At 43.1% G+C, this 12,237-nt stretch overlaps 1 protein-coding gene across 4 annotated transcripts in view; it reads right to left on the reverse strand.

The window, feature by feature from the left end:
- Nucleotides 1-12,237, reverse strand: part of TARBP1 (tRNA guanosine 2 -O-methyltransferase TARBP1) — a 68,639-nt gene continuing 56,402 nt past the window's right edge. Inside the window, exons 26-30 of one of the 4 annotated variants that reach the window (XM_088841839.1) lie at nucleotides 10,610-10,781; nucleotides 1,636-1,827; nucleotides 1,326-1,450; nucleotides 769-869; nucleotides 1-437 (exon numbers count right to left, since the gene is read on the reverse strand). In XM_088841839.1, coding sequence (XP_088697965.1) covers nucleotides 269-437; nucleotides 769-869; nucleotides 1,326-1,450; nucleotides 1,636-1,827; nucleotides 10,610-10,781 — 759 coding nt within the window. In that variant the 3' untranslated portion in view covers nucleotides 1-268. Of the gene's footprint in view, nucleotides 438-768; nucleotides 956-1,325; nucleotides 1,451-1,635; nucleotides 1,828-10,609; nucleotides 10,782-12,237 lie in introns of those variants that run through there. The other 3 variants (XM_088841838.1, XM_088841840.1, XM_088841841.1) reach the window with 3 other exon arrangements.

The raw sequence follows: 12,237 nt of genomic DNA on the forward strand, positions 1-12,237 counted from the left end.
TTAGCTAAAAATGTTTATTAAAGGGGACAACATATATAGTAATATAGTTAAGGCACATGACAAAGTTTTGGCATTAAACTGTGAATTAAAAAGACAAATTATCCCAGTCGATTTCAGAATCTATCTCATGAGTCCAGGTAGTTTTGAAACATTTCAGCAGCACCAACAACAACCCGTCTCAAATGAGGTCGGGCTTCAGGCTGATGAGGCGCAGGCGTCCTTCAGGCCGTGGAGCTCCCCCTGCTTCAGCAGCTGCTGGAGCCCCCCTTCAGGCCGTGGAGCCCCCCTGCTTCAGCAGCTGCTGCCTGGTGTACTCCCAGATCAGCAATGCTCCACTCACATGGACGTTGAGGGAGCGGATGATGCCCTGCTGAGGTATCTCCACGCACACGTCCAGCTGCTGGATCAGATTCGCTGGAATTCCTTCACGTTCATTGCTGATGAAGAGAAATGGAAGAAGAAAGGTTAGTTTTCTTGTAAAAAACAATTTTTTTTCTTAGACATCCTGGATATTACTGGAAGAGACAGGTTAACAAAACAAGTCTATGGTACCAAAAAAATTAAAGAGTGTAACAAGGTTTATGGGTTGATTCTGTGTTTACTGGACCATCCCCAACACGTCAAGAAAAGGAAAACCTGGGAGGTGGGTGGTGCTTTTCATAAACCTTTAAGTCAGAAGTCAGGTGTAGGTGTAGGATCAGGAGCCCAGGTAAAATTGTGAATATTCTGAAACATTTTCGAGACAGAGACTTAAGACAAAGTTCTTACCCCAACAAGAGTAAAGACTTCTCAGGGAAGCAGTACCGGGTTAGGTCTAAACTTTTGGCAGTCTGTTCCACACCCACGATGGTGTAACCTTCTGCCTTTTTCTGTTGTAGATAATCGATCAGCTGAGGTGGTTTTACCTTAATATTAGTTTTAAAAGAACATAATATTAAATCGTTCATTTACAGCCCTGCTGGGAGTAAAAGAAGTAAAAAAAAAAATCAAAAAACTTCTGATGAAATGGAAATTTGTTAACAGGAAAAAGAATTATACACTATAAAAAGGAATGCTCCCAACATCATATACATTTATAAAACCAGAGTGAGTTAAAACAGGACACATTTTACTAAAAAGTGTACATTATTGACGATTTCTAAAAATATAATAGTGTGAGAGATAATAAAAAGAATGGGAGAACAGAGTGGGCTATATTTTGCTTTTTAGTATTATTTTTAAAATATGACAGGCTGGACTACTGCAAAAGGATTGACAGGTGAAGACAGAGTACTAGAGAGAGTCTGGTGAATGAAAATTTTAATCATCAAGCACTTTCCACCCACCTCCACTAAAGGAAGCCACTGTTCTGCTGAAACACTGAGGTGCTGAAACTGCTTGTCCTTGACACACTGAAGGCTGCCCATGACCAGCGCCGCGGCCCCGAACACCTCACAGGTCCGGCAGAGCCCTGCGCGGGACAAGCGGGGATTACTGCCGCCAGTCTAAGGCTACGCCCACCAGGTCCCAGGCATTCCTCTGAAGCTTCCGGAGAAGGTGGAACGTGGACAAGAGGCCCCAAATGGCACTGGGTCGACTATAGATTTTCTGGATCAAAAGACTGCGAGCAAGCCCCCGGGAAAACTGTCATTCTACCTCCTAAATTGGTTGGCTTATCAATGAGTGAGGCCACTACGATCAGTCTGCTGACTGACTTTCCAAGTTTGGCAGCACGATCCTGAAATATCAGCTCCAGGTCAAAGTCTGGAACATGGTTCTTCCACGGGATAATCTTCTTCTGAACATCAGTCCACTCTGACTGGTTATCTGCTTCACCTGAGTTGGAACCTGGGAAGGAAAAAGAAAACATAAACCCCTATTTATTTACATGCATATATGTGTGTGTGTGTATATATACAGGATTTATTTTATTTGCTTTGGCTGTGCTGGGTACTTTGGATGCTACACACAGGCCTTCTCTGGCTGTGGTGAGCAGGGGCTACTCTCCGCTGCGGTGCACGGGCTCCAGACTGCACCGGCTTCAGCGGCTGCGGCTCTCAGGTTCTCAGTAGTAGAGGCGCAGGGACCGAGGCCCGCGAGATCTTCCTGGATCAGGGATGAAACCTGTGTCCCCTGCATTGGCAGGAGGATTCTTAACCACTAGACCACCAGGAAAGTCTCATATATATATATTTTTAAGAGCTTAAATGAACAGTTTAAAATGAGATTTTTAACTAAAGAACTTTAGCTGGATTCAGATACAATTGCCATTTTCAATAACAGTTTCAAATATTCAAATTCAATGGCACCCCACTCCAGTACTCTTGGAAAATCCCATGGACAGAGGAGCCTGGTAGGCTGCAGTCCATGAGGTCGCTAAAGAGTCGGACACAACTGAGCGACTTCACTTTCACTGTTCACTTTCATGCATTGGAGAAGGAAATGGCAACCCACTCCAGTGTTCTTGCTTGGAGAGTCCCAGGGATGGGGGAGCCTGGTAGGAGGCTGTCTATGGGGTCACACAGAGTCGGACACGACTGAAGTGACTTAGCAGCAGCAAGCAAAATACAACAATTTTTGAAAATAAAAGATGCACAATTTTTCCACATTAGCATACCCAAAATTTGGAAGCATCTTAGAATCCATAAGGCCCACATCCATAGTTTGGTAGCATTTTTTCTTATATGTACAGAAAATAATGTTGTATCTTACAAACAGTGTTATTAGATTGGAATTCTCTGTAGGAATACTGTATTCCAGAAAACAACATAAACAGCTTTTATCTTATTTTACAAGTACTTGGGGGCCCTTTTCTAAAATGAGGACCAATCTTTGACACAATTACCTCTTCACCAACTCGCTGAGCACAGAGAACATACTGCCCTAACTGTGTGTTCAGGACTGAGCTCCTCCTTCCAGGCTCTCCCTCAACCCTGTCCTACTCTGAACCTGACTGAGCAGACGGGGGCACTGAGGTTCCTGGGGACGAAAGAGACCTGAACAGGACGGTGATGCAGTCCTATGCCGATGGCGGCTCACACAGGGAGGTGTTACTAATGGGGGAGGGCAAAGAGCAAGACCCAGGAGGGCTCAAGGGAGGGAGCATTAGTCTGCAGAGCGGAGCACGGGAAGGGCAGTGCAGGCTGCGGACATGGTACGTGCACACACACAGGATGCGGCAGGCAGGGCTCGGGTGGCGGCGGCACTTTCAGGCTCTCACAGCAGTCAAGTGATGGAGACATGTGACTCAGACCCGGTCCTAAGGACTTTGTGTATAATGATAAGGAATTTATTCTATAGACAGGAGGCAGTACAGGGTTTTAAGAAAAGGTTAACAGTACTGGTTTTGTGTTTCAGAAAAATCCTCAGAAGTGATGTGAAGGAAGAAAAGTTGGGGATGGAAAACCACTGAGAGGCTTTGCACTAGCCCAGCAAAGACAAAGTCTCAATTAAATGATGCGAGAGGGGCTGAAGAGGAAAGGCAGAGTTGCCAAGCTCTTATAATGGATAGACACGGCAAGAGACAACAGGAAAAGAATGACTTCTGTGAGAGCGAGTGACTCCACTGACAGAAAGGGAATACTGAGGAGGAGCCTCTGGGAGGAAAGCTAACGTGGGTTTGGATACTGAGTTTAAAGAGCTTATAGAAGAGCTGGTGCAAACATGCAGCAGGCTCAGGAAAGGGGCTGGGAGAGACAAAGATCTGAAAGGTGCAGTTACACAAGTGGTGGTTTCCTGCTGTAAAAAAGTAAAAAATGTGCAAGGAGAGCAAACAGAATGGGAAGAAAAAACAAAGGCACCCAGGGGATCCTAGCATTTAAGTCTCAGCATAGAAAGAGAAGAGGAACTAAAAACCCTCTTGATGAAGGTGAAAGAGGAGAGTGAAAAAGCTGGCTTAAAACTCAACATTCAAAAAACTAAGAATGTGGCATTTGGTCCCATCACTTTATGGCAAACAGATGGGGAAAAAATGGAAACAGTGACAGATTTTATTTTCTCAGGCTCCAAAACCAATGCAGATGGTGACTGCAGCCTTGAAATTAAAAGACGCTTGCTCCTTGGAAGAAAAGCTATGATAAACCTAGACAGCATATTAAAAAGCAGAGACCTCACTTGGCCGACAGAGGTCCACAAGGTCAAAGCTACGGTTTTTTCCAGCAGTCATGTACAGATATGTGAGCTGGACCAGAAAGAAGGCTGAGCGCTGAAGAACTGATGCTTTTGAATTGTGGTGCTGGAAAAGACTCCTGAGAGTCCCGGGGACTGCAAGGAGATCAAACCAGTCAGTCCTGAAGAAAATCAACTCTGAATATTCACTGACAGGACTGATGCTGAAGCTCCAATACTTTGGCCACCTGATGTGCCTCACTGGAAAAGACTCTAATGCTGGGAAAGACTGAGGGCAGGAGGAGAAGGAGACGACAGAGGATGAGATGGTTGGATGGCATCACCAACTCTGTGGACATGAGTTTGAGTGAACTCCGCAAGTTGGTGATGGACAGGGAGGCCTGGGGGTTGGTTGCCACGAGTGGGATATGACTTAGCAACTGAACAACAACATAGAAATGACACTGCAGAATCTCTCTTTACTCAAGACGAACAAACAGAAAGACGTCTGTAGCCCTTCCCCAGTCAGTAACTCCTCACCCCTCTCCACAGTGGGACTCAAATTACACGTCAGGATGCGCTGCTGCTCTCTTCTCTCCTTCCCAGCAGGCTGTTCCTTCCACATGGAAATGGCTCTTGTCGCCAGTCTTTTGCCCACAGATCTTCATATCTGCTGATCTCTATTTTAAGGAAGCCCTTGCTCCAGGCTTTGCCTCAGTGGTTCCCACTTCCTGTCTGCCTCTGCTCAACTTCAGCTCCTTGGTGGTGGTTTAATCACTAAGCTGTGTCCGACTCTTGCAACCCCATGGACTGCAGCCTGCCAGGCTCCTCTGTCCATGGGATTTTCCAGGCAAGAATACTGGAGTGGATTGCCATTTCGTTCTCCAGGGGATCTTCCCGACCCAGCAATAGAACCGGGGTCTTCTGCATTGCAGGCAGATTCTTTACTGACTGAGCTATGAGGGAAGCCTGAAAAAGGTCTTCTTAATCCTCTGTCACACTATTTCTTTACTCTGCTTTATTGTCTCCACGCTACTGTTTTGCTATGACATCCTATCCATTTAAGAAAGGCAATGCAAAAGAATGCTCAAACTACCACACAATTGCACTCATCTCACACGCTAATAAAGTCATGCTCAAAATTCTCCAAGCCAGGTGTCAGCAATACGTGAACCATGAACTCCCAGATGTTCAAGCAGATTTTAGAAAAGGCAGAGGCACCAGAGATCAAATTGCCAAAATCCGCTGGATCAAGGAGAAAGCAAGAGAGTTCCAGAAAAATATCTATTTCTGCTTCATTGACTATGCCAAAACCTTTGACTGTGTGGATCACAATAAACTGTGGAACATTCTGAAAGAGATGGGAATACCAGACCACCTGACCTGCCTCTTGAGAAACCTGTATGCAGGTCAGGAAGCAACAGTCAGAACTGTACATGGAACAGACTGGTTCCGGATAGAAAAAGGAGTACATCAAGGCTGTATATTGTCACCTTGCTTCTTTAACTTATATGCAGAGTACATCATGAGGAACGCTGGGCTGGAAGAAGCACAAGCTGTAATCAAGATTGCCGGGAGAAATATCAATAACCTCAGATATGCAGATGACACCATCCTTATGGCAGAAAGTTAAGAGGAACTCAAAGGCCTCTTGAGGAAAGTGAAAGAGGAGAGTGAAAAGGTTGGCTTGAAGCTCAACATTCAGAAAACAAAGATCATGGCATCTGGTCCCATCACTTCACGGGAAATAGATGGGAAAACAGTGGAAACAGTGTCAGACTTTATTTTTTTGGGCTCCAAAATCACTGCAGATGCTGATTGCAGCCAGGAAATTAAAAGACGCTTACTCCTTGGAAGGAAAGCTATGACCAACCTAGATAGTATATTAAAAAGCAGTGACATTACTTTGCCAACCAAGGTCCGTCTAGTCAAGGCTATGGTTTTTCCCGTGGTCATGTATGGATGTGAGAGTTGGACTGTGAAGAAAGCTGATCGCCGAAGAATTGATGCTTTTGAACTGTGGTGTTGGAGAAGACTCTTGAGAGTCCCTTGGACTGCAAGGAGATCCAACCAGTCCATTCTAAAGGAGATCAATCCTGGGTGTTCATTGGAAGGACTGATGCTGAAGCTGAAACTCCAATACTTTGGCCACCTCATGTGACGAGTTGACTCACTGGAAAAGACTCTGATGCTGGGAAAGGTTGGGGGCAGGAGGAGAAGGGGATGACAGAGAATGAGATGGCTGGATGGCATCACCGACTCGATGGAGATGGGTTTGAGTGAACTCCGGGAGTTGGTGATGGACAGGGAGGCCTAGCATGCTGTGATTCATGGGGTCGCAGAGAGTCGGACACGACTGAGTGACTGAACTGAACTGTGCTCAAGGAGGAATTAAGTGCCCTGAGGGCAGGGCCTCTGTCTTCATTTTCAGCCTGTAGCAGTTCAGTTCAGTTCAGTCACTCAGTCGTGTCCGACTCTTTGCGACCCCATGAATCACAGCACGCCAGGCCTCCCTGTCCATCACCAACTCCCGGAGTTCACTCAAACTCATGTCCATCAAGTTGGTGATGCCATCCAGCCATCTCATCTTCTGTCGTCCCCTTCTCCTCCTGCCCCCAATCCCTCCCAGCATCAGATTCTTTTCCAGTAAGTCAACTCTTCACATGAGGTGGCCCAAGTATTGGAGTTTCAGCTTCAGCATCAGTCCTTCCAATGAACACTCAGGATTGATCTCCTTTAGAATGGACTGGTTGGATCTCCTTGCAGTCCATGGGACTCTCAAAGAGTCTTCTCCAGCACCACAGTTCAAAAGCAACAATTCTTCGGCGATCAGCTTTCTTCACAGTCCAACTCTCACATCCATACATGACCACTGGGAAAACCATAGCCTTGACTAGATGGACCTTTGTTGATAAAGTTGTCTCTGCTTTTTAATATGATGTCTATCTAGGAGGGTCACAACTTTCCTTCCAAGGAGTAAAGTGTCTTTTAATTTCATGACTGCAGTCATCATCTGCAGTGATTCTGGAGCCCAGAAAAATAAAGTCAGCCACTGTTTCCACTGTTTCCCCATCTATTTCCCATGAATTGATAGGACCGGATGCCATGACCTTTGTTTTCTGAATGTTGAGCTTTAAGCCAACTTTTTCACTCTCCTCTTTCACTTTCATCAAGAGGCTTTTTAGTTCCTCTTCACTTTCTGCCATAAGGGTGGTGTCATCTGCATATCTGAGGTTATTGATATTTCTCCCGGCAATCCTGATTTCCAGCTTGTGCTTCTTCCAGCCCAGCGTTCCTCATGATGTACTCTGCATATAAGTTAAAGAAGCAGGGTGCCAATATACAGCCTTGACATACTCCTTTTCCCATTTGGAACCAATCTGTTGTTCCATGTCCAGTTATAACTGTTGCTTCCTGAGCTGCATACAGGTTTCTCAAGAGGCAGGTCAGGTGGTCTGGTATTCCCATCTCTTTCAGAATTTTCCACAGTTTATTGTGATCCACACAGTCAATGGCTTTGGCATAGTCAATAAAGCAGAAATAGATGTTTTTCTGGAACTCTTTTGCTTTTTCCATGATTCAGCTGATGTTGGCAATTTGATCTCTGGTTCCTCTGCCTTTTCTACAACCAGATTGAACATCTGGAAGTTCACGGTTCACGTATTGCTGAAGCCTGGCTTGGAGAATTTTGAGCATGACTTTACTAGCGTGTGAGATGAGTGCAATTGTGTGGTAGTTTGAGCATTCTTTGGCATTGCCTTTCTTTGGGATTGGAATGAAGACTGACCTCTTCCAGTCCTGTGGCCACTGCTGAGTTCTCCAAATGTGCTGGCATATTGATTGCAGCACTTTCACAGCATCATCTTTCAGGATTTGAAATAGCTCAACTGGAATTTCATCACCTCCACTAGCTTTGTTCATAGTGATGCTTCCCAGTAAGGCCCACTTAACTTCACATTCCAGGATGTCTGGCTCTAGGTGAGTGATCACACCATCGTGATTATCTTGGTCGTAAAGATCTTTTTTGTACAGTTCTTCTGTGTATTCTTGCCACCTCTTCTTAATATCTTCTGCTTCTATCAGGTCCATACCATTTCTGTCCTTTATTGAGCCCATCTTTGCATGAAATGTTTCCTTGGTTTCTCTAATTTTCTTGAAGAGATCTCTAGTCTTTCCTATTCTGTTGTTTTCCTCTATTTCTTTGTATTGATCGCTGAGGAAGGCTTTCTTATCTCTCCTTGCTATTCTCTGGAACTCTGCATTCAAATGGGTATATCTTTCCCTTTCTTCTTTGCTTTTTGCTTCTCTTCTTTTCAGTTATTTGTAAGGACTCCTCAGACAGCCATTTTGCTTTTTTGCATTTCTTTTTCTTGTGGATGGTCTTAATCCCTGTCTCCTATATAATGTCATGAACCTCAGCCCATAGTTCATCAGGCACTCTATCTATCAGATCTAGTCCCTTAAATCTAGTTCTTACTTCCACTGTATAATCACAAGGGATTTGATTTAGGTCATACCTGAATGGTCTAGTGGTTTCCCCTACTTTCTTCAATTTAAGTCTGAATTTGGCAATAAGGAGTTCATGATCTGAGCCACAGTCAGCTCCTGGTCTTGTTTTTGCTAACTGTATACAGCTTCTCCATCTTTGGCTGCAAAGAATATAATCAATCTGATTTCGGTGTTGACCATCTGGTGATGTCCATGTGTAAAGTCTTCTCTTGTGTTGTTGGAAGAGGGTGTTTGCTACAACCAGTGTGTTCTCTTGGCAAAACTCTATTAGCCTTTGCCCTGCTTCATTCCGTGCTCCAAGGCCAAGTTTGCCCATTACCCCATGTGTTTCTTGACTCCCTACTTTTGCATTCCAGTCCCCTATAATGAAAAGGACATCTTTTTGGGGTGTTAGTTCTAAAAGGTCTTGAAAGTCTTCATAGAACCGTTCAACTTCAGCTTCTTCAGCATTATTGGTTGGGGCATAGGCTTGGATTACTGTGATATTGAATGGTTTGCCTTGGAAACGAACAGTGATCCCTGTCGTTTTTGAGATTGCATCCAAGTACTGCATTTCGGATTCCATTTCTTCTAAGGGATTCCTGCCCACAGTAGTAGATATAATGGTCATCTGAGTTAAATTCACCCATTCCAGTCCATTTTAGTTCACTGATTCCTAGAATGTCGACGTTCACTCTCGCCATCTCCTGTTTGACCACTTCCAATTTGCCTTGATTCATGGACCTAACATTCCAGGTTCCTATGCAGGCAATCAGTAAACCTTTGTAGACTGAGTAAATAAATTTAAGGTATTAAATTTAAGGTATTAAAATGCATTCATGAACATCCACAGTATTTGATTAAACAACGCACATTCCCAGAACTGTCCTCTGGAGTTAAAATCTAAGGGCAGGACTCAAGAATTTGGACTTTCAACATGTAATCCAAGAGATGCTTAAAAACACTAAAATTTTAGAGAAGTATAAATTTAAGGGACAAGTGGGAGAGCTCAAGGAGAGGAAGAAAAGTCAGACTGAGGAGGAAAATCAAAATAGCAGGAAACAAGAAAATAAATGCTACATAAAGTCAGGTACGGTAAAGAAGTAGACAATTTCTGCTTTTCTGAAAGAAGCTGCAGGGATGGTTCTGGGTCAGGGGACGTGACGAGGACAATGTGAGTGAGAGCAGTGCTGAGAATACATATCACTACTACACACCTCTTAAGGTTCACTGTGGTTTTAAAAATGGGTGGAAGACTTGATCCTAGGTTTTGGGAGGGCAAGCTTGACTGAGGGGGAGAAGGAGCAGGAGGTGATCAACAGGGAAAGGCAGGTCCTAGAGAAAGCTGCAGGGAAGTGGGCGTGGGTGAGGGCTGGAGCCTAGGGGAAGATGTAAGAGATAAGTAATGCCCAGCCAGACCGAGCGAGAATGGGAACGCAGAGCTCGGCTTCATTCCCAAACAGGACAAGAAAAAAGACTGCTTAATTTGGCCCTTAAAAAAAAAAATCTCTGTTTTTTCAGAAATAAATAGTAGAAGGCAAAGAAGAGAGACGCCTTTAGCTTTACATAATAAAGCAGATGAGGCTCTCTTTGGCTTTGAAGAGCAAAATCAACTGACATTGGCTAGATTAAAGTACTAGTCAGGGGACTAGTGGTTAAGAATCCACTTTCCAATGCAGGGGACGTGGGTTTGATCCCTGCCTGGGGAACTAAGGTACCACATGCCTCTGGACACCTCAGCTCCGTAAACCACAACTAGAGAGAAAGCCTGAGTGCTGCAACGAAGACCCAGCGAAGTCTAAAATGATAATAATAAATAATTTTAAGTCTGCTTCTGAAGTAAATGAATAAATACTACCATCCTTCTAAAACCAGAACAGAAGTACTAGTCAGTGACACCACACTCTGTCTTCTCTCTCACAGGAGGAGCTGCGGTCAGCACGTCAATGAAGAAGTGACCAACCATCGTTTCTAAGTAGCATAAATCAGGGAGCCTGATCAGGCAACAGGGTGAAAAGAAAACAAAAATTCTTACCTACGTCCTGCTGGGACCAGTCACCTGCTTTTAGTTCACACAGCTTAGTTGTAGAAAGGTGCCACTGAAATCCTGCATCTAAAGGAATGTCAGTGAACCTGGTGAATTTACCAATGGCAATCCATTCATCCTCAATGAGGCCGGAGAGGCGTGGAAGGATGGAAAATATCGTCTGAAAGGAGAATTGTAATATCTAAAATTTTTGCCCCTTAAAAATAATAAAGAAATACATGATAAAATGTTTAAAGTATAACTTATTATTACTGATGTATTCTCCCAAACTATCACGTCTGATCAGATTACATACTTTCTCTTACATCTTATAGCAACTGTCTTCTCTAAATTTATTATTTTCTCTAAGAAATTAAGGGATTGATTTGGAAACCCTTGAGAGCAGGCAGATCTTCTGCTCCAGTATTTCTTACTGTACGTACTACATACCATGCCCTTAACACAAGCAAAAAGTGGGAACTGATCGGCATTAGTGTTGGACAGTATTTGGATAAATACTGTTTATCGACAAACAAATACCTCCATAAGCAAACAAATTCAAGGTCCTGTAGGGCCAGATCTTTACCCTCACTGTTATTATACAGATATGGAATCTAGATTTGCATCAACTGTATCTTAGCTGTGTGATGTCCGATAAGCCATTAGCCTTTCTTAGATTCAACTTCCTCACTGATAAAATGAGAGTAAAATCAGGTTAAAACAGCACATGGAAGTGATTTGTAAACTACAGTTATTCATTCATTACATAACAATCCTCCTTCCCTTTTCTTACCTACGACAAGAAAAGTGAGATCCAGAAATCCTCAAAGGTGACAAGGCACGTAAGAAGCAAAAGCACAATAGGCAATTGAAAAATGAAATAACAAACTTATAACATTGTGCAAGTCTTCATAAAAGCTTTTAGAATGAATACAGTTTTCTTTGTTAGCAATATTCATGCAAACTTAAACTGGCTTGGATGCTACTAAGTATAGCTCCAAATGTATAAAGAGACAGAGTTCTCGTGAGCCATTATTTTATTTACACGTACAGAGCTATGGTTCATATAATTAATGGACAATAAAATATATTAAATATATGAGGGTGAGGCAGTCAAAGTGAGGATGAAGGAAGAGGGGAAGCAAGGGACTTACTCCTGCTGGAGAAGTGAACAGAAAAGGCTGACTTAGCACTACAGAGTTATTAAGAGTCCTTCAAAAGATGTCAAACAAAGCATTCTGGGCGCTAAAGGACACAGAACAGAGCATGTTAAAATATTTGAAAACTCCTAAACAATTTTTGCAATGAAGCAACAGAAACCACACAATAATGTTCTATGATGAATATCTCACAATAAACAAGGTCCCAGGTCGTGCGTGTGTGTGTGTATTTAAATTTAGGTCACAGAGTTAAAATCAAAGGCAAAACATTATAATTACAGTTAAAAAGGGAAGAAAGTAGTAATCATTTACATAAATTTTAATAATCTATATATTGTTAATGAATTCACATGCTAACTGTAATAAATAAGTTTATGGTTCTTAAAATTACATAAGCACATTATCTATTATGATCAGTGAGGTGATGGATCATTTGCTACACAATTTCAATCATCCAGAACCTAAAATATGCACTTA

Source organism: Moschus berezovskii, chromosome 12, assembly GCF_049115385.1.
Source record: "Moschus berezovskii isolate FMDL1 chromosome 12, NW_MosBer_1.0, whole genome shotgun sequence".
Lineage (NCBI taxonomy): Eukaryota > Metazoa > Chordata > Mammalia > Artiodactyla > Moschidae > Moschus > Moschus berezovskii.